Source organism: Leucoraja erinacea, unplaced genomic scaffold, assembly GCF_028641065.1.
Source record: "Leucoraja erinacea ecotype New England unplaced genomic scaffold, Leri_hhj_1 Leri_397S, whole genome shotgun sequence".
Classification (NCBI taxonomy): Eukaryota; Metazoa; Chordata; class Chondrichthyes; order Rajiformes; family Rajidae; genus Leucoraja; species Leucoraja erinaceus.
Window position 1 is genome coordinate 41,708 of NW_026576298.1, and position 22,764 is coordinate 64,471.

The 22,764-nt window shown below is 47.0% G+C and overlaps 1 protein-coding gene across 1 annotated transcript in view; it reads right to left on the reverse strand.

Moving 5' to 3' along the window:
• Positions 1-22,474, reverse strand: part of LOC129693703 (integrin alpha-10-like) — a 63,222-nt gene extending 40,748 nt beyond the window's left edge. Inside the window, exon 1 of the mRNA XM_055630483.1 lies at positions 22,268-22,474. Within this exon, the coding sequence (XP_055486458.1) occupies positions 22,268-22,391 (124 nt within the window). The 5' untranslated portion in view covers positions 22,392-22,474. The remainder of the gene's footprint in view (positions 1-22,267) is intronic.
• Positions 22,475-22,764: the final 290 nt, after the last annotated feature.

Below are 22,764 nucleotides of genomic sequence, written 5' to 3' on the forward strand. Positions count from 1 at the left end.
GGTTTTAAAGGATTTCCCCCTTCTCCTTAAGCTGTGACCCCTTGTCCTGGACTTCCCTACATCGGGAACAATCTTCCTGCATCTAGCCTGTCCAACCCCTTAAGAATTTTGTAAGTTTCTATAAGATCCCCTCTCAATCTTCTAAATTCTAGAGAGTATAAACCAAGTCTATCCAGTCTTTCTTCTTCATAAAGACAGTCCTGACATCCCAGGAATCAGTCTGGTGAACCGTCTCTGCACTCCCTCTATGGCAATAATGTCCTTCCTCAGATTTAGAGACCAAAACTGTACGCAATACTCCAGGTGTGGTCTCACCAAGACTCTGGACAACTGCAGTAGAACCTCTCTGCTCCTATACTCAAATCCTTTTGCAATGAAAGCTAACATACCATTCGCTTTCTTTACTGCCTGCTGCACCTGCATGCCTACCTTCAATGACTGGTGTACCATGACACCCAGGTCTCGCTGCATCTCCCCCTTTCCCAATCGGCCACCATTTAGATAATAGTCTGCTTTTTTTTGCCAAAAAAAACCTCAATTTAATTATACTGCATCTGCCAAACATTTGCCCACTCTGGTTAGGGATAACCAGACACTAGTTATAGAGTGATACAGCACGGAAACAGGCCCTTCGGCCCAACTGGCCCACACCGGCCAACAATGTCCCAGCTACCCTTGGTCCATATCCCTTCAAACCTGTCAATAGACAATAGGTGCAGGAGTAGGCCATTCGGCCCTTCGAGCCAGCACCGCCATTCAATGTGATCATGGCTGATCATCCTCAATCAGTAACCCATTCCTGCCTTCTCCCCATATCCGCTATCTTTAAGAACCCTATCCAACTCTCTCTTGAAAGCATCCAGAGAACCGGCCTCCACCCCTCTCTTGAGGCAGAGAATTCCACAGACTCATAACTCTCTGTCCTATCCATGTACACCTGTCTAAAGGCTTCTTAAACGATGGGATAGTCCCAGCCTCAACTACCTCCTCTGGCAGCTTGTTCCATACACCCACCACCCTCTGTGTGAAAATGTAACCTCTCGGATTCCTATTAAATCTTTTCCCCTTCACCGTGAACCCGTGTCCTCTGGTCCTCGATTTTCCTACTCTGGGCAAGAGACTACCCGATCTATTCCTCTCATGATTTTGTACACCTCTATAAGATCACCCCTCATCCTCCTGCGCTCCAGGGAATAGAGACCCAGCCCTGCCCCAACCTCTCCCTGTAGCTCACACCCTCTAGTCCCGGCAACATCCTCGTAATTCTCGTTGGCCTATTTCCTTCATCATCGTAACTTTTTTTGCAAATCCTTCAATTATATCTCTCCACATCACCGCCTATATCTCTCGTTTCCCTTATCCCTAACCAGTGTGAAGGAGGGTCTCGACCCGAAACGCCACCCATTTCCTTCTCTCCAGAGATGCTGCCCGTCCCACTGAGTTACTCCAGCTTTTTGTGTCTATCTTCGGCTTAAACCAGCATCTGCAGTTCCTTTATCCACATTCCTCGGTTACAACGCCTCATCAACGCCTCCACTTCCTGAGAAGATTGCGGAGATTCTGTATGTCAGAGAGGATTAGAAACATAGAAACATAGAAAACAGGTGAGGGGAAGGGGCCATTCGGCCCTTCGAGCCAGCACCGCCATTCAATATGATCATGGCTGATCATCCCCAATCAGTACCCCGTTCCTGCTTTTCCCCCATATCCCTTGACTCCACTATTTTTAAGAGCTCTATGTAACTCTCTCTTAAAAGCATCCAGAGAACCAGCCTCCACTGCCTTCAGAGGCAGAGAATTCCACAGATTTCTTGGTGAAAAGGTTTTTCCTCGTCTCCGTTCTAAATGGTTTACCCATTATTCGCAAACTGTGTGTGGCCCCTGGCTCTAAATGGTTGCCAATCACCCATTATTATTAACAAATCGTTTGCTATGTCGTTCTTCCTAAATGCATTTCGTTGTCTCTGTACTGTACACTGACCCCAATTAAAAATTGATCGAATCGGAACTTGAATCTGTTCTGAATCTGAATCTGAACATGTTTCCTGCCTCTAGCTTGTCCAAACTCTTATATGTTTCAATAAGAACACCCTCTCATCCTTCTAAATTCCAGAGTGTACAACCTCCAGGGAGAGTCCGAATACACTTAGCTCCTCGAAAGGAGAACTTATAAACTGGAGTGGTTATTTGTCCGAGGAAGTTTACTGTTTGCAACAACCTGGCAGGTTGAACTGTGAGTGGGTTGCAGAGTGGCAGGCTGTTACTGTACTTAGCCGGGGAGACAAAAAGCCACCTACACCAAATGACAAGTCGGGGAATTTTCACTCTAATTGTAAAAACAAACCTGTCTCTAGCAACCACATCGTAAAGTCCCGATGTCAAGTCAAGTCAACTTTATTTGTCACATACACATACAAGATGTACAGTGAAATGAAAGTGGCAATGCCTGCTGATTATGCCCTAGGAGACCACACCTGGAGTATTGTGTGCAGTTTTGGTCCCCTAATTTGAGGAGGGACATTCTTGCTATTGAGGGAGCCCAGCGTAGGTTTACAAGGGCTGCCTTGTTTCGCTGCCTCAAAAAGGCTGGCAGTATAATCAAAGACCCACACCATCCTGGCCACACACTCATCTCCCTACTACCTTCAGGTAGAAGGTACAGGAGCCTGAAGACTGCAACAACCAGGTTCAGGAATAGCTACTTCCCCACAGCCATCAGGCTATTAAACCTGGCTTGGACAAAACTCTGAACATTAATAACCCATTATCTGTCATTTTGCACTTTATCAGTTTATTTATTCATGTGTTTTGTAGTCAATGCCTATTATGTTTTGTGTGCTGAAGCAAAGCAAGATGAGAAGAACGTTTTTCACACAGAGAGTGGTGAATCTCTGGAACTCTCTGCCGCAGAGGGTAGTCGAGGCCAGTTCATTGGCTATATTTAAGAGGGCGTTAGATGTGGCCCTTGTGGCTAAGGGGATCAGAGGGTATGGAGAGAAGGCAGGTACGGGATACTGAGTTGGATGATCAGCCATGATCATATTGAATGGCGGTGCAGGCTCGAAGGGCCGAATGGCCTACTCCTGCACCTAATTTCTATGTTTCTATATTTCTAAGAGTTTCATTGTCATCAGGGACACATGGCAATAAACTCGAATTTGAACTTGAACAAGGTTAATTCCCGGGATGGCGGGACTGTCATAGCCTGAGAGAATGGAGCGGCTGGGCTTGTACACTCTGGAGTTTAGAAGGATGAGAGGGTATCTTATTGAAACATGTAAGATTATTTAGGGTTTGGACCCGCTAGAGGCAGGAGACATGTTCGGGGATGTTGGGGGAGTCCAGAACCAGGGGCCATACACACACAGTTTAAAAATAAGGGGTCGGCCATTTAGAACGGAGACGAGGAAACACTTTTTCTCACAGAGAGTTCTGAGTCTGTGGAATTCTCTGCCTCAGAGGACGGTGGAGGCCGGTTCTCTGGATACTTTCAAGAGAGAGCTAGATAGGGCTCTTAAAGATAGCGGAGTCAGGGGATATGGGGAGAAGGCAGGAACGGGGTACTGATTGTGGATGGTCAGCCATGATCACATTGAATGGCGGTGCTGGATCGAAGGGCCGAATGGCCTCTACTCCTGCACCTATTGTCTATTGTGTATTGATAACTGAAAAGCTAGTGGCGTAACCATCGAAGCATGACTCATGAAACGTGCGACACGTGCGACACTCTACAGGCTACTAACAAATCAGAATAGAATAGAATAGTTTCTTTATTGTCACTGTAAAGGTTGTTCATGAGCCATGTACAATGAAATTTAAAAATGTCAGCCGTTCAAACATTTCTAAAAGCTAACGATACATACAAGGTAAAATATTAAAAGATAAACAACTAAATAAATATCACGAAATCAGTATGTCATTTTGGCTTCCGTAAATTGCCCCTCTAGCTTGTAGGACGCGGACGTGGGATAGCATGGAACGGGTGGGCTGAAGGGCCTGTTTCAGGCTGCAATTCCAAACCCAAAGCCCAGTCGACTGCAGCAAGCCTATTCGCGATGTTTGCAAAGGCTGCTTGTGCATGAAATGTTGACATAAAAACTGCGGCGACTGGAATTTGGATAGGATGTGTGTGTGTGTGTGTGCGCGCGGGATTTTCAGAAAAACACCTCTCTGCAGACACACGCACACGCACACACACCGACTCCGAACACAGTAAGCCTGCATTTACCTCAGTTGCGTTTGAGGTCGGTGGTGGAAAATGCACTACCTTTCAAGCCTCCGTTCCCGAAACATTTGGCCCTAGCCACCTATACAAATAATGGTTTACATTGGAAGATGTTTAATCACTCTTTCCACCAGCGTCTGGGGGGGGGGTGGTATAAATCACCGATTGAGGACTCAGCACGTGTAACACCAAAATAAACATCCACCAGGCGAACAGCTGCGATGTTTGTTTTTCTCCTGGGCAAATTTATTTGGGAGGATAGCTCCAGGTAGCCGTGTGAAATGGGATATCGCAGCAAGAGGGGTACTCAATGAATGAAGGTGAAAAGGCGACCACTGGCATTTCTGGTGAAGCTTGCTGAATTTGGAGTAAGATTGTGATTCAGCCCGGGCCTGGAGAGAAAAGTCAAACAGAGAGGCTGTTCTCTACCAACAGTGGAAGGTCTGTCACAACTATATCCTCCACGCCCTCCCTCCCCACACAGGAAGAGGCAACCCCACCCACACTAAAAACACCATCGTGATTAGAGGGCTCACAAAAAATCCATGGAGCCCTGATTATATTTTTAACATCTAACTTTGGCCTGTTATCCGTGTTAGCTTTCATTGCAAAAGGATTTGAGTATAGAAACATAGAAATTAGGTGCAGGAGTAGGCCATTCGGCCCTTCGAGTCTGCACCGCCATTTAATATGATCATGGCTGATCATCCAACTCAGTATCCCGTACCTGCCTTCTCTCCATACCCTCTGATCCCCTTGGAAACAAGGGCCACATCTAACTCCCTCTTAAATATAGCCAATGAACTGTGGCCTCAACTACCCTCTGTGGCAGAGAGTTCCAGAGATTCACCACTCTCTGTGTGAAAAAAGTTCTCCTCATCTCGGTTTTAAAGGATTTCCCCCTTACCCTTAAGCTGTGACCCCTTGTCCTGGACTTCCCCAACATCGGGAACAATCTTCCTGCATCTAGCCTGTCCAACCCCTTAAGAATTCTGTATGTTTCTATAAGATCCCCTCTCAATCTCCTAAATTCTAGAGAGTATAGGAGCAGGGAGGTTTATACTCTCTAGACTTGCAGTTGTACAGGGTCTTGGTGAGACCACACCTGGAGTATTGCGGGAAATCCTTTACAGTTTTGGTGGTGAATCTCCTCTGCCACAATCTAGAGGAAGGACATTATTGCCATTAAGAGGGAGTGCAGAGAAGGTTTCACCAAAGACTTTCGATTTCTGGGATGGGATAAGGGAAACAGGACGGTCTTATGAATAAAAGAATAATGGACATATGGAAAGTTTATACCCATCTGAGAACCTGAGATGGGGGAGGGAGAGAGAGAGAGACCCCTCATCCTTCTAAGACAATCCAACCCGTTCCTATACCCCAAGCCTGACTCCGCTATCTTTAAGCTCCATCTCTCTCTCTTGAAAGCATATGACAGTCCCCGCTCAGAGAATCCCAGATTTCTGGAATTTTTTCCCTTCCGTAAGCCAACCCCTTATCTGCAAACTGTCCCTCAATAGCAAGAATGTCCTTTCCAAGCAAATTCTTATGGGATCCCCAAAACCAATGCACCACAATACTCCAGGGAATGTGGTACGCTCACTAATAGGGCCCTGTGCAACTGCAGAAGGGCCCCAACTCTCTTGCTCCTATACTCGACTCCTCTTGCTATCAAGGCCAACATGCCATTCGCTTTCTTCACCGCCTGCTGTACCTGCATGCTTACTTTCATAGACTGATGAACAAGGACCCCCAGATCCCGATGTACTTCCTCTTTTCCCAACAGTCCCGCCATCCCGGGAATTAACCTAGTGACTGATACTGTTCCATAGGGCCCAGCCCCAGAAGGCACAGAGGCACTGACTACCTCGGGTGCAAGTAATATCTTAAGTAAAAATAGCCTATAACTCGCTAGGGGGAAAAAAAAACATTTCAAACCGGAAAAGTAAGAGAATGTACTGTTAATCAAATTTCAACAGAACTGTTTGACTTTCTTTAACGTAGTTTGCTTAGGAAATTACCTCATGGGAATGAGCTCGCACAGGTAGGCCCCTTGTTACAGGCGCTCCTTTCATTTTTATTCTCGTTCCTCATAATTTAGTTTAGTTTTAGTGATACAGCATGGAGACTGACCCATTCGGCCCACCGACCCTTATCTTATTGAAACATATAAGATTATTAAGGGTTTGGACATGCTAGAGGCAGGAAACATGTTCCCGATGTTGGGGGAGTCCAGAACCAGGGGCCACACACAGTTTAAGAATAAGGGGTAAGCCATTTAGAACGGAGACGAGGAAACAATTTTTCACACACAGAGTGGTGAGTCTGTGGAATTCTCTGCCTCAGAGGGCGGTGGAGGTCGGTTCTCTGGATGCTTTCAAGAGAGAGCTAGATAGGGCTTTTAAAGATAGTGGAGTCAGGGGATATAGGGAGAAGGCAGGAACGGGGTACTGATTGGGGATGATCAGCCATGATCACATTGAATGCTGGCTTGAAGGGCTGAATGGCCTACTCCTGCATCTATTGTCTATTGTCCATTGACTTGGGTGGGATACGAACAGAGAGAGAGAGAGAGAGAGAGGGAATGCAAGGGTTACTTGGTTAGAGAAATCTATCTTCATACCGCTGGGTTGTAAGCAAAATGGGATGTAAAAAGTTAACAGAAATAAGAGATACTCAAAATATACAATAGACAATAGGTGCAGGAGTAGGCCATTCGGCCCTTCGAGCCAGCAACGCCATTCAAAGTGATCATGGCTGATCATCCACAATCAGTACCCCGTTCCTGCCTTCTCCCCATATCCCCTGACTCCGCTATCTTCAAGAGCCCTATCTAGCTCTCTCTTGAAAGCATCCAGAGAACTGGCCTCCACCGCCCTCTGAGGCAAAGAATTCCACAGACTCACAACTCTCTGTGAGAAAAAGTGTTTGCTCGTCTCCGTTCTAAATGGCCGACCCCTTATTTTTAAACTGTGTGTGTGTGTGGCCCCTGGTTCTGGACTCCCCCAACATCGGGAACATGTTTCCTGCCTCCAGCGTGTCCAAACCCTTAACGATCTTATATGTTTCAATCGATAGAGAGAGGGGGGAGATAAATCCTTCCTTACCTTTCCACACAGCGAGGAAGTATAGGATGACAGAGCATCTGTTAAACTCCATGGCCACAAATGAAGTGCGGGAAGAGGGCAGCAGGAATATCGCACGCAGACTCTGATGATGTCCCGGAGACAGCAGCGACCTAGAGTTTGTGCCCCTTGTTCATGCCGGCCACCACTGGAGGTGTCCTGTACGCGGTGTTTACTGCAACAGCAGCACGATTGCAGTAGTACGAGGCATTGCAGATGCCTTGGAGTTAGTTCAAGTCTGCGTTCCCATCACCTTTCCTCACTGCATCCAATTTTTGAACTTAAAAGTCAGGATGCTGATTTTTTTTGTTTCCCCCCAAGTTTATTTGCTTGCCGTCTGTTTCTCTCTGACTTTCCAGTCACTCTGCAAACATATTTCTAATTCCCTGCATATCCTGCTGAATAAACATATTTCTCCCTGATGCTATATTCCTTCTGCACATTAATTCCCTTCGACTTCGAGTGTCCCGATCTCCCAGCCACTGGCAATATTTTCTCATTCCCTAACTGAATGTAGCAGAGACTTTCCAGACTGTTTTACACATCACCTACTTTATAAACAGCCTGTGGTCGCAGTGAATAAACACAGCTCCTCCCCACTGGCACTCGACATCCACACTCCATCCAGTCACCGTCTCTGAAGCCTTCAGCTCCCGAGCCTTATTGCCCAAGATCTTCTGGCCCACCGCCCCGAGACTGCAGGCTCTCTCATTACATACAGCGGACACTTAAAGAGGGATTATACTTTTAATCTCTTAATTCTAACTTCATTGCACCGCCAGATCTTTTGAGACGTCGAGCACACTCCATTGGTACTCTGAAACGATATGATGTTTAAATTTGGGAAAAATCAGGAGTGACATTGTTGGCCCCTTGGTTAAATTCGATAGGACTTTGGGGAAGATTTATTCAGCATTTTCACACAACATAAATTGTCCCCTCTCCAACCGTTATAAAAATTATTTTACCTTTATACGGTGGAACGGACTTGACGATAAACAGGGACTTTGATTGTTGAAATTCTTTGCAGCTCAGATTCTGGTTTGCTTTATTTCCCTCTAGTTTAGGGGGGGTTTTGTTATTTCCCTTTTTCTCTTTTTTTTCTTTTTATATATAAGTTTTCTTTAAAAGATTAAACTATATTTACAGAGACCGGGAGGTTTATATTCAATGTGTATTTTGACACTGATCTCAAGTTCAAGTTCAAGTGAGTTTATTGTCATGTGTCCCTGTATAGGACAATGAAATTCTTGCTTTGCTTCAGCACAACAGAACATATAACCATATAACAATTACAGCACGGAAACAGGCCATCTCGGCCCTTCTAGTCCGTGCCGAACATAGTAGGCATTTACCACAAAACAGATGAGTGTGTCCATATACCGTGATATAAATGTATACACACACATGAATAAATAAATTGATAAAGTGCAAATAACAGATTATTTAAGAAGGAACTGCAGATGCTGGAAAACCGAAGGTACACAAAAAAGCTGGAGAAACTGAGTGGGTGCAGCAGCATCTATTGAGCGAAGGAAATAGGCAACATTTCGGCCCGAAACGTTGCCTATTTCCTTCGCTCCATAGATGCTGCTGCACCCGCTGAGTTTCTCCAGCTTATTTGTGTACCTGCAAATAACAGATAATTGGTTGTTAATAATCAAAGTTTTGTCCGAGCCAGGTTTAATAGGATAGGCTATAACCTATCATATTTAGGTTTTACCTGTTATTAATGTAATCCTAATCCCTATGTATCAATATCATTGTTATGTTTATTGTCATTCTTTTTTTTTTGTTTTGTTTTTGTTTTTGAAAAAAAAGCTAAAAAATAAAAAGATTTTAAAAGTAAGAAAGATCGTCGATACGTGCTTAAAATAAAGGATTAGCCGTCATTTGGGCCTCATTTACGCGATATATGTAAATTAGGTTGACGGGCGGGTTGCGCACAGTGAGGCGTGGAATCGTATGCGGTGGCGCGCGGTATCGCACGGCGCTCCAGGATTTAGTACAGGAACGAAATCCGCGCCCTCCACCTGCGTGACGTATCGCGTACGTACGTACGTATGCACGACGATGCGTTGGTGTCGTACGCTGGCGTCCCGACGTCTCACGTGTATCGCGTGGTAATGCATGGTTATGTCACCGTGCGTCAACGTCCTGCCGCGCGCCGCAGGGTATTCTAATGACGTCACGCGCACCAGACGGCTGTGACGACGCGTGATTTGAGGTCCAAACGAAATGCCGTTTCTGCAGCCATACATTACAAACAAATAGACCCAAGACACAACATAATTTACATAAACCTCCATCACATCGCTGTGATGGAAGGCCAAAAAAACTTATCTCTCCACTGCACTCCCCCCCCCCCCCATGTCAGAGTCAAAGTCAAAGTCAAAGCCCCCGGCTGGCGATTGTCCCGCGGCCATTAAAGCCACGCCGGGTGATGCAAGGTCGCACACCAGGTTCTTGATGTTAGAGCCCCCGGCGTGCGTTCGCAGAGTCCCGTAGCCATTCCAAGCCGCGCGGGGCGGTGCTGTAAGGCCCCACTCCAGGAGCTCTTCGACCCCGCAACTCGGGCGGGAGAAGTCGCCGTTGCGGGAGCCCTGAAAAGCGGTCTCCCTCCAGGGATCCGCGGGCTGCCGGTGCCGCCGTCCACCAGACCCGCAGTTGCAGCCTCCGAATCTCCGGAGGTCGGGCCGCAGCAGCGCTCCACCGCTCCAGACTCGGCCAGCTCTCCGTGACGGTGAGGTGAATAGTCGGCACCAGAGCCCCTGGTCTTCCTGTTGGAGGCCGCTCCTTGTTGCAGCCCCAATGACAACGGAGACCCGTTTTTGTTTTAACTAGCTCTTTTTCTTTTTTTCCTTTTCACACACACTAGACTTTCCTCTATTCTTTACTATCTCTTTCTTTCTTATCTCTCTCTTAAAAAAAAAAGGAAAGTTGGACAGAGAATGTATTATGTTAACATAATTTTGGGAACCTGTAAAAAGGTACCACTGTATTGCACTTACTTCTAATAAATTAAAAAAAAATGTAGGACAGGCCCTTAACTCAGCGGGTAAAGGCTGGATCTCTGGAGTGAAGGAATAGGTGACGTCTCGGGTCGAGACCCCTCTTCAGACGCAAAATAAAATACTTTGGCACCTTCTTCTTGTCACAAGGCGATGTCAGCTACTTTGCAAGTTTTGAAGGCAGATTGTGTATCTGGAATGGCTGCACAAATGTTTGATGTTTAGACACATGCCTTGGAAAAGATTTCAGAAGCCAGCCCTTGATGATATGCCCCTGGATTGATGCAATCGTAACTAGGATTTGAGAAGTTTCCATTGAAGCATGAAATTCTTCCTTATATACGATTTGGATTTGCTTTGGGACTGTCTCCAAGTTACTTTGAAGTAACTCTTCTCTTTTGATGTTTAAGAAGGAACTGCAGATGTTGGAAAATCGAAGGTAGACAAAAATGCTGGAGAAACTCAGCGGGTGAGGCAGCATCTTTGGAGCGAAGGAAATAGGTCTGAAGAAGGGTTTCGACCCGAAACTTTGCCTATTTCCTTCGCTCCATAGATGCTGCCTCACCCGCTGAGTTTATCCAACATTTTGGCACAGTCAACTCTTGATGATTTGCCCCTTGATTGATGCAATCGTAACTAGGACTTGAGACAAGTTTCCATTAAAGGATGAAATTCTCGAATTCTCATTTTCACACCTTGCCCTTCCTTATCTGTGTTAGCTCCTCCTCCCCTGACTCTCAGTCTGAAGAAGGGTCTCGACCCGAAACGTCGCCTATTCCAACGTCGGGAGCTCGCAGGTCACAGGTTGGTGACCTGTTTTTCCGGAGCTCCCGCATCTACAGTTGCGTCCACTGGACTGGAGGGCGGCAGCTTCTACCACCCCGGGCCACGGAGCTTGAACCGGCCCGTTCGCGGAGCTTGGTTGAGCCGCGGGACTTACTCACCATCATCCGGCAGGGTCACAACATCGGAGTTCGGAGTAATGCATTTCGTTGTCTCTGTACTGTACACTGACAATGACAATTAAAATTGAATCTGAATCTGAATCTGGAGGCCTGGATCGGCTCAGCGCAGAGGGAGAACAAGGAGGGAAGAGACAGAGACTTTAAGACTTTTGCCTCCATCACAGTGAGGAGGTGCCTGGTGAACTCACTGTGGTGGATGTTAATTTGTGTTTATTGTATGTTTTGTTATTTATTATTATATGTAGGACTGCAGGCAACGAAATTGATGACAACAAAGGAATCCAATCCAATGCTGCCTCACCCGCTGAGTTTCTCCAGCATTGTTGTCTACCTTCTCTTTTGATGTCGTGTTTTCACACCTTGCCCTTCCTTATCTCTGTGTCTCCCTCCTCTCAGTCTGAAGAAGGGTCTCGACCCGAAACGTCACCAGTTCCCTCTCTGTCCAGAGATGCTGATTGTCCCGCTGAGTGACTCCAGTATTTTGGGGGGAAGGCAGGAACGGGGTACTGATTGGGGATGATCAGTCATGATCACATTGAATGGCAGTGCTGGCTCGAAGGGCCGAATGGCCTCTACTCCTGCACCTATTGTCTATCAAGAAAAATCCTCAGGCGATTATATATTAAAAATAACCCAATCAACATTTTAGTTTTAGACACAAAAGGCTGGAGTCAGACATATCTCTGGAGAAAATGAATAGGTGACGTTTCGGGTCGAGACCCTTCTTTAGACTGATGCTGGTGCTGTCTGTGTGGAGTTTGCACGTTCTCCCCGTGACTTGCTTGGGTTTTCTCCGGGAGCTCCGGTTTCCTCCCACACTCCAAAGATGTACAGGTTTGTAGATTGACACGAGAAGCTGGAGTAACTCAGCGGGTCAGACAGCATCTCTGGAGAAAATACGTATGTGGCGTTTCTTTCAGAAGAATGGTCTTGACCCGAAACGGCACCTATTCAATAGACAATAGATGCAGGAGTAGGCCATTCGGCCCTTCAATGTGATCATGGCTGATCATCCCCAATCAGTACCCCGTTCCTGCCTTCTCCCCACACCTTGCCCTTCCTTATCTCTGTGTCTCCCTCCTCTCAGTCTGAAGAAGGGTCTCGACCCGAAACGTCACCAGTTCCCTCTCTGTCCAGAGATGCTGATTGTCCCGCTGAGTGACTCCAGTATTTTGTGTCTATCTCCGACGCACATACGTGGATCCACATCAATCCAAGATTTCATTGAACTATTTTAAAAAGGAGTGTGGAATTTCTTGCTGAAGTATTTGGCCGAAGATTTATCACACAGTCACTCGGGAACCAAAGATGACTTACTTCCACTTCATTTTCGTGTATGTCCTGAGATTTCTAGTGTGGCCAATGTGGAATCCAGACTGTTCGCAGATGGGGCAGGTCGGGAAGCGGGATTGCTTGCAAATTAATCCACTTCAATCTGCTCCCAATGCACTCATACCTTCCCAAATGCTCCTCATAAGGTCATAAGGGATAGGAGAAGAGTTAAGGGCATGTCCCACTTACGCAACTTTTTCAGCGACTGCCGACACCCGTCATAGGTCGTAACCGGTCGCCAAAAATCTCCAACATGTTGAAAATCCAGCGGCGACCAGAACAGGGTACGACATTTTGGGCGACTGCTCACGAACATACAGGCGTTACCCCGCGACATGTTGCCTCTCTTGTCGTGAGTCGTCTCCTCAGTCGCCCAAAGAGACATAGCGTCTTCCAGGTCGCCGCTGGATTTTCAACATGTTGAACATTTTCGGCGACTGATGACGGGTGCCGGCTGGGAGCCGCCGAAAAAGTTGAGTAAGTGGGACAGGCCCTTTAACCATATAACAATTACAGCACGGAAACAGGCCATCTCGACCCTTCTAGTCCGTGCCGAACACATAATCTCCCCTAGTCCCATATACCTGCGCTCAGACCATAACCCTCCATTCCCTTCCCATCCATATAACTAACCAATTTATTTTTAAATGATAAAAACGAACCTGCCTCCACCACCTTCACTGGAAGCTCATTCCACACAGCTACCACTCTCTGAGCAAAGAAGTTCCCCCACATGTTACCCCTAAACTTCAGTCCCTTAATTCTCATGTCATGTCCCCTTTGGTCAAGTCTGCCCCGCCATTCAATCGTGACCTGATCTCCTATTTCCTTCGCTCCATAGATGCTGCCACACCAGCTGGGTTTCTCCAGCATTTTTGTCTACCTTCGATTTTTCCAGCATCTGCAGCTCTTTCTTAACCATCAGCTTATTTCCGGTCAGATGAAGGGTCCTACATCGGAAACATTAACTCTCTCTCTCTCTCTACAGCTGCTCACTGACCTGCTCAGTTTATCCAGAAGCCTAGATGCCTGAGGGGTTTGCAATGAAATTTCCTTCATCGCACTACTTTCCAGTCTTAAATGAAATACTCAAATGCAGTCGGAAATATGGAGAAAGTGAGAGGGGGGGGGGTTAAATGTGTTTATTAACAATATCAAGTTAGTTCAGGGAGTCCAGAACTAGGGGCCACAGTTTACGAATAAGGAGTAAGCCATTTAGAACGGAGACGAGGAAACACTTTTTCGCACAGAGTGGTAAGTCTGTGGAATTCTCTGCCTCAGAGGGTGGTGGAGGCCGGTTCTCTGGATGCTTTCAAGAAAGAGCTACATAGGGCTCTTAAATGTAGCGGTCAGGGGATATTGGGAGAAGGCAGGAACGGGGTACTGATTGGGGATGATCAGTCATGATCACATTGAATGGCAGTGCTGGCTCGAAGGGCCGAATGGCCTCTACTCCTGCACCTATTGTCTATCAAGAAAAATCCTCAGGCGATTATATATTAAAAATAACCCAATCAACATTTTAGTTTTAGACGCAAAAGGCTGGAGTCAGACATATCTCTGGAGAAAAGGAATAGGTGACGTTTCGGGTCGAGACCCTTCTTTAGACTGATGCTGGTGCTGTCTGTGTGGAGTTTGCACGTTCTCCCCGTGACTTGCTTGGGTTTTCTCCGGGAGCTCCGGTTTCCTCCCACACTCCAAAGATGTACAGGTTTGTAGATTGACACGAAAAGCTGGAGTAACTCAGCGGGTCAGACAGCATCTCTGGAGAAAATAAATATGTGGCGTTTCTTTCAGAAGAATGGTCTCGACCCGAAACGGCACCTATTCAATAGACAATAGATGCAGGAGGAGACCATTCGGCCCTTCAATGTGATCATGGCTGATCATCCCCAGTCAGTAACCCGTTCCTGCCTTCTCCCCATATCCCTTGACTCCGCTATCTTTAAGAGCCCTATCTAGCTTTCTCCTGAAAGTATCCAGCGAACCGGCCTCGACCTGTTCCGGGCAAGAGGGTGAGTGAGTGGGGAGGAGGGGTGGGGGGCAAGAGGTCACAACCCCAGGGGCAGAGGGTCCTGTGTGTGTGTGTGTGGGGGGGGCGGGGTGGGAATGTCACCATTGATAGACAATAGACAACAGGTGCAGGAGGAGGCCATTCGGCCCTTCGAGCCAGCACCGCCATTCAATGTGGTCATGGCTGATCATCCCCAATCAGTACCCCGTTCCTGCCTTCTCCCCATATCTCCTGACTCTCGCTATCTTTAAGAGCCCTATCTAGCTCTCTCTTGAAAGAATTCTCTCCAGAGAACCGGCCTCCACCGCCCTCTGAGGCAGAGAATTCCACAGACTCACCACCCTCTGTGAGAAAGTGTTTCCTCGTGTCCGTTCTAAATGGCTTACCCCTTATTCTTAAACTGTGTGTGGTCCCTGGTTCTGGACTCCCCCAACATCGGGAACATGTTTCCTGCCACTTTAATTTTATTCCTTTTCTCCAGAGATGCTGTCTGACCCGCTGAGTTACTCCAGCTTTTTGTGTCTATCTTCGTGTTTAAACCAGAATCTGCAGTGAGTTCATTCCGACATAATTCAGTTTTAGAACTGAATTGCACATGGAGCTACACTGCCCCATAATGGTGACTCTTTTGCTAGCATAGAGTGCACCTACACTGCTCATAACACATACACTACGAACAATGCGCAGTGGTTCATGTTGATTATTTAAGTTACGGCCCCAGGGGCTAGGAACGTGAAATTTGTGAAAGACAATAGACAATAGGTGCAGGAGTAGGCCATTTGGCCTTTCGAGCCAGTACTGCCATTCAATGTGTTTAAGAAGGAACTGCAGATGCTGGAAAATCAAAGGTACACAAAAATGCTGGAGAAACTCAGCGGGTGCAGCAGCATATATGTCTGAAGAAGGGTTTTGGCCCGAAACGTTGCCTATCTCCTTCGATCTATAGATGCTGCTGCACCTGCTGAGTTTCTCCAGCATTTTTGTGTACCTCCGCCATTCAATCTGATCATGGCTGATCATCCCCAATTGGTACCCCGTTCCTGCCTTCTCCCCATATCCCCTGACTCCGTTATCTTTAAGAGCCCTATCTAGAAAGCATTTAGAGAACCGGCCTCCACCGCCCTCTGAGGTAGAGAATTCCACAGACTCAACACTCTCTGTGAGAAAAAGTGGTTCCTCGTCTCCGTTCTTAATGGCATACTCCTTATTCTTAAACTGTGCACCCTGGTTCTGGACTCCCCCGACATCGGGAAAATGTTTCCTGCCTCTAGCGTGTGTCCAAACCCTTAACAATCGTATATGTTTCAATAAGATACCCTCTCATCCTTCTAAACTCCAGAGTGTACAAGCCCAGCTGCTCCATTCTCTCAGCATATGACAGTCCCGCCATCCTGGAAATTAACCTTGTAAACCTACGCTGCACTCCCTCAAAAACAAGAAGGTCCTTCCTCAAATTAGGGGACCAAAACTGTACACAATACTCCAAAATTGAGTAATTTAGTAAATTGAAATAAAAATTGTTGCTAAAAGCCATCTGGTTCACAGAATGTCCTTCCTCAAATTAGTCGAGTTGGAGATGCTTTTGGGGTGCATCTTTGTATGTGTTGATGTTCGGCAACTTGAGCGTCCAGGAGCTGAAAAGACTGCAGAAAGTTGTGACCACTGCCCAGTCTATCATCGGCTCTGACCTCCCCACCATCGACGGAATCTATCGCAGTCGCTGCCTCAAAAAGGCTGCCAGCATCATCAAGCACATCCTGGCCACTCATTCATCTCTCCATTGCTGCCATCAGGTAGAAGGTACAGAATCCTGAAATCTGGTACATCCAGGTTCAGGAATAGCTTCTTCCCCACAGCCATCAGGCCATTAAACCTGGCTCGGACAAAACTCTGATTATTATGAACCCATTTTCTGTTATTTGCAGTGTTTAAGAGGGAACTGCAGATGCTGGAGAATCGAAGGTTACACAAAAAAGCTGGAGAAACTCAGCGGGTGCAGCAGCATCTATGGAGCAAAGGAAATAGGCAACGTTTCGGGCCGAAACCCTTCTTCAGACTGATCGGGGGCGGGGGCGGTTCCCCTCCCACTCCGTCTCCGACCTCTCTGTCCTGGGTCTCCTCCATGGCCACAGCGAGCAGCACCGGAAATTGGAGGAACAGCACCTCATATTCCGTTTGGGGAGTCTGCATCCCGGGGGCATGAACATCGAATTCTCCCAATTTTGTTAGTCCTTGCTGTCTCCTCCCCTTCCTCAGCCCCCCTGCTGTCTCCTCCCATCCCCCAGCCTTCGGGCTCCTCCTCCTCCTTTTCCCGTTCTTGTCCCCGCCCACCCCCACCCCTGATCAGTCTGAAGAAGGGTTTCGGCCCGAAACGTTGCCTATTTCCTTCGCTCCATAGATGCTGCTGCACCCGCTGAGTTTCTCCAGCTTTTTTGTGTAACCTTCTGTTATTTGCACTTTATCAGTTTATTTATTCATGTGTGTATATATTTATATCATAGTATATGGACACACTTATCTGTTTTGTAGTAAATGCCTACTATGTTCTGTGTGCTTAAGCAGAGCAAGAATTTCATTGTCCTATACAGGGACACATGACAATAAACTCACTTGAACTTGAACTTGAGATCTCTGATGCAGGCTGGTAGGGTATTCCAATCCCTTGCTGTCTTGAAGAAAAACAAGTTAGAAAGTGCTAATGAAGTGCCACGAGGAATGAGATCATTTCCAGCTTGGTAGCTTCTGGTTGACATGCCTACGGGTGCTTTTGTCAACAGGACGTGGCCCTCCATCTTTATATCAATAGTGGTAATAATTCTGGATCTTTCCTTTTTAATATATATTTTATTGGAAGTAATTGTACAAAAAACTTGACAATTTCACAGCTCGGGCACAGCTTCAATATTAACATTTTTCAAACAGAACATTAAATTAAAAAGAGAAGAAAGAGAAGAGAGAAAAAGGAAAGAAAAAAGAGGAGATATGTCCATCGACCCACCCATGCGCCCTCTCACCCAGCCCCTACGATCAGTTTTGAATGTGTTCAACCTTTGTGTTGCTCAAGAAATTCAATAAAAGGAGACTATATTTTTAAAAATTGTTCTGGTTTACCATTGGGGAGTCCAGAACCAGGGGCCACAGTTTAAGAATAAGGAGAATAAGCCATTTAGAACGGAGACGAGGAAATACTTTTTCTCTCAGAGAGTGAGTCTGTGGAATTCCCTGCCTCAGAGGCCTGGTTCTCGGGATACTTTCAAGAGAGAGCTAGATAGGGCTCTTAAAGTTAGCGGAGTCAGGGGATATGGGGAGAAGGCAGGAACGGGGTACTGATTGGGGATGATCAGCCATTGAATGACGGTGCTGGCTCGATGGGCCAAATGGCCTACTCCTGCACCTATTGTCTATCATTCGAGACAAAACTAATTCTCTCTAGATGTAGTGCATGTCTTTTCGGTGATCCACATCTTCACTGAAGGGACTGCTGTCTCTTTCCAGAATTTAAGAATAAGTTTTTTTTGCTGATATTAGACTGTAATGGAGAAAAGGTCCTTGAGAGACCGTTAGATTGCTACATGCCTCTGATATTCCCAGTATTATCAATTTTGGGTCTGGCTCTAATGGGGTTTTCAGCAAAGATCCTATAGTAGAGCAAGATAGACCACTCCTGCTAAATGCAATGGGCTGACGTGTAGTATGCAACAGTGCAGAACATAGGCCTTTTTTTAAAAATCCATTTCAGTAACCCGACCCGACCCAATCCGACTCGCAGTGTGATCAACGTTGCAGGGGAACAGTTTGTGTTAATAAATTATAATTCTGAAAATGAGAAGATTTTTACCAAATAAATTTTATTTGTATGAGGATGTTTCCGTAACCGGATTCCGTCCCCGCACTAGTATCTTTGCTCCGCTATGGGATCTTTGGTGCGGAGACGGAAGCCGGTTACGGAAATGGGGCCGAAAATTACTCATGAATCTACCCATGACCGTGCTATGCCTTTTTCGTCGAGTGGTCTATCTTGCTCGCTGTAGGGTCTTTGGTTTTCAGTGTTCTGGAGGTGACGCTGAATACTGATTTCTTGATCTTTACATGGAATATTTTGGAGGACCGAGGACCTGGTTTGGCTCAGCCACCAAGCACGACACCTGGAGGCTGCAGCGAATCGTCCGATCAGCAGGGAAGGTTATTGATTGCAACCTTCCCTCCATTGATGAACTGTGCACTTTGCACAAGGGCCAGGAAGCGAGCGGGCAAGTTCATCTCTGACCACGCTCACCCTGGCCACAAAGACTTTGAATCACTTCCCTCTGGAAGGCGACTGCGGACTGTCAAAGCTGCCACAGCCAGACATAAAAAGTTTGTATCCACGAGTAGTTGCTCTACTCAACAGCAAAAAATCTGTAGCCGCCCTTTGATCTGGTATTTTGTTGGTTCACATGCTGTTCTATCATTAATGTTTTATTATTATTTAATGTTTAGTGTTTTCTGAGTCATTCGTATGTCATGTTGTTACTTGTGGGCGGAGAACCAAGGCAAATTCCTTGTATGTGAACACTTGGCCCTTCTGCTGTTGTAGAGCCCTAGTGAGACCACACCTGGTGTATTGTGTGCAGTTTTGGTCCCCTAATTTGAGGAGGGACATTCTTGCTATTGAGGGAGTGCATCGTACGTTTACAAGGTTAATTCCCAGGATGGCGGGACTGTCATATGCTGAGAGAATGGAGCGGCTGGGCTTGTACACTCTGTAGTTTAGAATGATGAGAGGGGATCTCATTGAAACATGTAAAATTGTTAAGGGTTTGGACACCCTAGAGGCAGGATACATGTCCCCGATGTTGGGGGAGTCCAGAACCAGGGGCCACACACACACTCTAAGAATAAGGAGTCAGCCATTTAGAACAGAGACGAGGAAACACTTTTCTCACAGAGAATTGTAAGTCTACTCCTGCACCTATTGTCTATTAAGGGATTGGACACGCTAGAGTCAGGAAACATGTTGTCGATGTTGGGGGAGTCCAGAACCAGGGGCCACACACACATTCCAAGAATAAGGGATCGGCCATTTAGAACTGAGACGAGGGAACACGTTTTCCTCACAGAGAGTTGTGAGTCTGTGGAATTCTCTGCCTCAGAGGCCGGTTCTCTGGATACTTTCAAGAGAGAGCTAGATAGGGCTCTTAAAGATAGCAGAGTCAGGTGATATGGGGAGATGGCAGGAACGGGGTACTGATCGGGGATGATCAGCCAGGATCACATTGAATGGCAGTGCTGGCTCGAATAGACTCACAACTCTCTGTGTTTCCTCGTCTCCGTTCTAAATGGCCTACTCCTTATTCTTAAACTGTGTGTGTGGCCCCTGGTTCTGGACTCAACCAACATCGGGAACATGTTTCCTGCCTCTAGCGTGTCCAAACCCTTAATAATCTTATATGTTTCAATGAGATCGCCTCTCATCCTTCTAAACTCCAGAGTGTACAAGCCCAGCCGCTCCATTCTCTCAGCATATGACAGATATTCCCGCCATCCCGGGAATTAACCTGTTGAACCTACGCTGCACTCCCTCAATAGCAAGAATGTCCTTCCTCAAATTAGTCGAGATGGAGATGCATTTGGGGTGCATCTTTGCATGTGTTGATGTTCGGCAACTTGAGCGTCCCGGAGCTGAAAAGAATGCAGAAAGTTGTGACCACTGCCCAGTCCATCATCGGCTCTGACCTCCCCACCATCGACGGGATCTATCGCAGTGGCTGCCAGCAACATCAAGGACATCCTGGCCACGTACTCATCTCTCAATTGCTGCCATCAGGTAGAAGGTACAGAAGCCTGACATCCAGGTTCAGGAACAGCTACTTCCCCACAGCCATTAGGCTATTAAACTCGCCATCAAACAAACTCTGAACTATAACAGCCTATTATCTGTTTATTTATGTGTGTATATATATATATGGTCTATGCTATATAGACACACTGAACTGTTCTGTATTTATGCTTACAATACTCTGTTGTGCTGCAGCAAGCAAGAATTTCATCGTCCTATCTGGGACACATCCTTCATAGCAAAAGGATTTGAGTATAGGAGCAGGGAGGTTCTACTGCCGTTGTACAGGGTCTTGGTGAGACCACACCTGGAGTATCGCGTACAGTTTTGGTCTCCTAATCTGAGGAAAGACATTCTTGCCATAGAGGGAGTACAGAGAAGGTTCACCAGACTGATTCCTGGGATGTCAGGACTTTCATATGAAGAAAGACTGGATAGACTCGGTTTGTACTCGCAAGAATTTAGAAGATTGAGGGGGGGGGGATCTTATAGAAACTTACAAAATTCTTAAGGGGTTGGACAGGCTAGATGCAGGAAGATTGTTCCCGATGTTGGGGAAGTCCAGAACAAGAGGTCACACAGTTTAAGGATAAGGGGGAAATCTTTTAGGACCGAGATGAGGAAAACATTTTTCACACAGAGAGTGGTGAATCTGCGGAATTCTCTGCCACAGAGGGTAGTTGAGGCCACACAGTTCATTGGCTATATTTAAGAGGGAGTTACATGTGGGCCTTGTGGCTAAAGGGATCAGGGGTATGGAGAGAAGGCAGGGATGGGATACTGAGTTGGATGATCAGCCATGATCATATTGAATGGCGGTGCAGGCTCAAAGGGTTGAGTGGCCTCTACTCCTGCACCTAATTTCTATGTTTCTATGTATGGTGAGAAGGCAGGTACAGGATACTGAGTTGGATGATCAGCCATGATCATATTGAATGGCGGTGCAGGCTCGAAGGGCTGAATGGCCTCTACTCCTGCACCTATTTTCTATGTTTCTCTGCCTCAGAGGGTGGTGGAGGCCAGTTCTCTGGATGCTTTCAAGAGGGAGCTAGATAGGGCTTGACTCTTGGTTTCTTGGTCCTCCAAAATATTCCAACTGGAATTTAAACTGGAGGTGGTGGAGGGAGGGATTAAGGCAGGAAGGGTTATTGGGAAGAAAGTGCTACTTTAAATGTAGTTGCATCTGGTTGGGTAACTATAGTTTGGTGGAGATTATTCCATGCTTTTAATTGGGTGGGAAGAACCCCAGATCAGATGTAGCTGGGATTCAAATTACTTTGTCATACAGTCATGTGTACAGTGGTGAGACAACTGCCTTCCAAGCAGTGACCTGGGTTCGATTCCCGGCATCTCCAGGGCTTGAACTATAGTTTTTTGGAGCATTTCGTTGTCCATACTGTACACTGCTGACAATTAAATTGAATCTGAATCTGAGCTGGGCTCTCTTAAAATAGCGTGTCAGGGGATATGGGGAAAGGCTTTCCACACAGAGTGTGAATCTCTGGAATCTGTCTTTAGTTGAGGCCACAGTTCATTGGCTATACAAGATTAGTTAGTGTGGCCCTTGGGCTAAGGGGATCTTAAAAAGAAGGCGGTAGGATACTGGTTGGATGATCAGCCATGATCAGAAGGCGGGAAGGCTCGAAGGGCCGAATGGCCTACTCCTGATTTCTATGTTTGATCACATTACTGATTGGAGATGATCACATGAATGGCGGTGCTGGCTCGAAGGGCCAAATGGCCTCTCCTCCTGCAACTATTGTCTAAACTTACTTACTTAGTGGGAGCCAAGGAAGAACGCGGGCAGGTGGGACTGGTGTGGGCCAGAGATTCTGCTTCCACGCTGTGTGACTCCATGACTTCCTCACACTTGGCGCCCTGTCCTCATGGCCATCCACCATTGTTGTCCGCCGGCGCCGGCGCCATCCCCCAGCCTTGCGGGGGGGGAGGGGTCCCCACAATTCGCCAATCCGCCCACCCCCTCCAGTTTTGGCGCCTCTTTGAACGGCGGCGTCCGCAAACCGCCCCCCCTCCCCGCCCCTCGCCTCCTGATCGACACCCGCCCCGACCAATAAGGAGCGCGCTCCCCGCGCCACTCCAACCAATCGGATTCAAATCGGTGGGCGGGACCAGCGCGGTGGCTGATGGACGGCCACCTCAGCCAATAGCGCTCGGGTTCACTCCGGTGGGCGGGCCCTGCCGCTGACGGGCGGGCGATCAGACCAACCGGTGAGTCGGCCCCCTGAGTGACGCGACCACCGACCAATGGGGAGG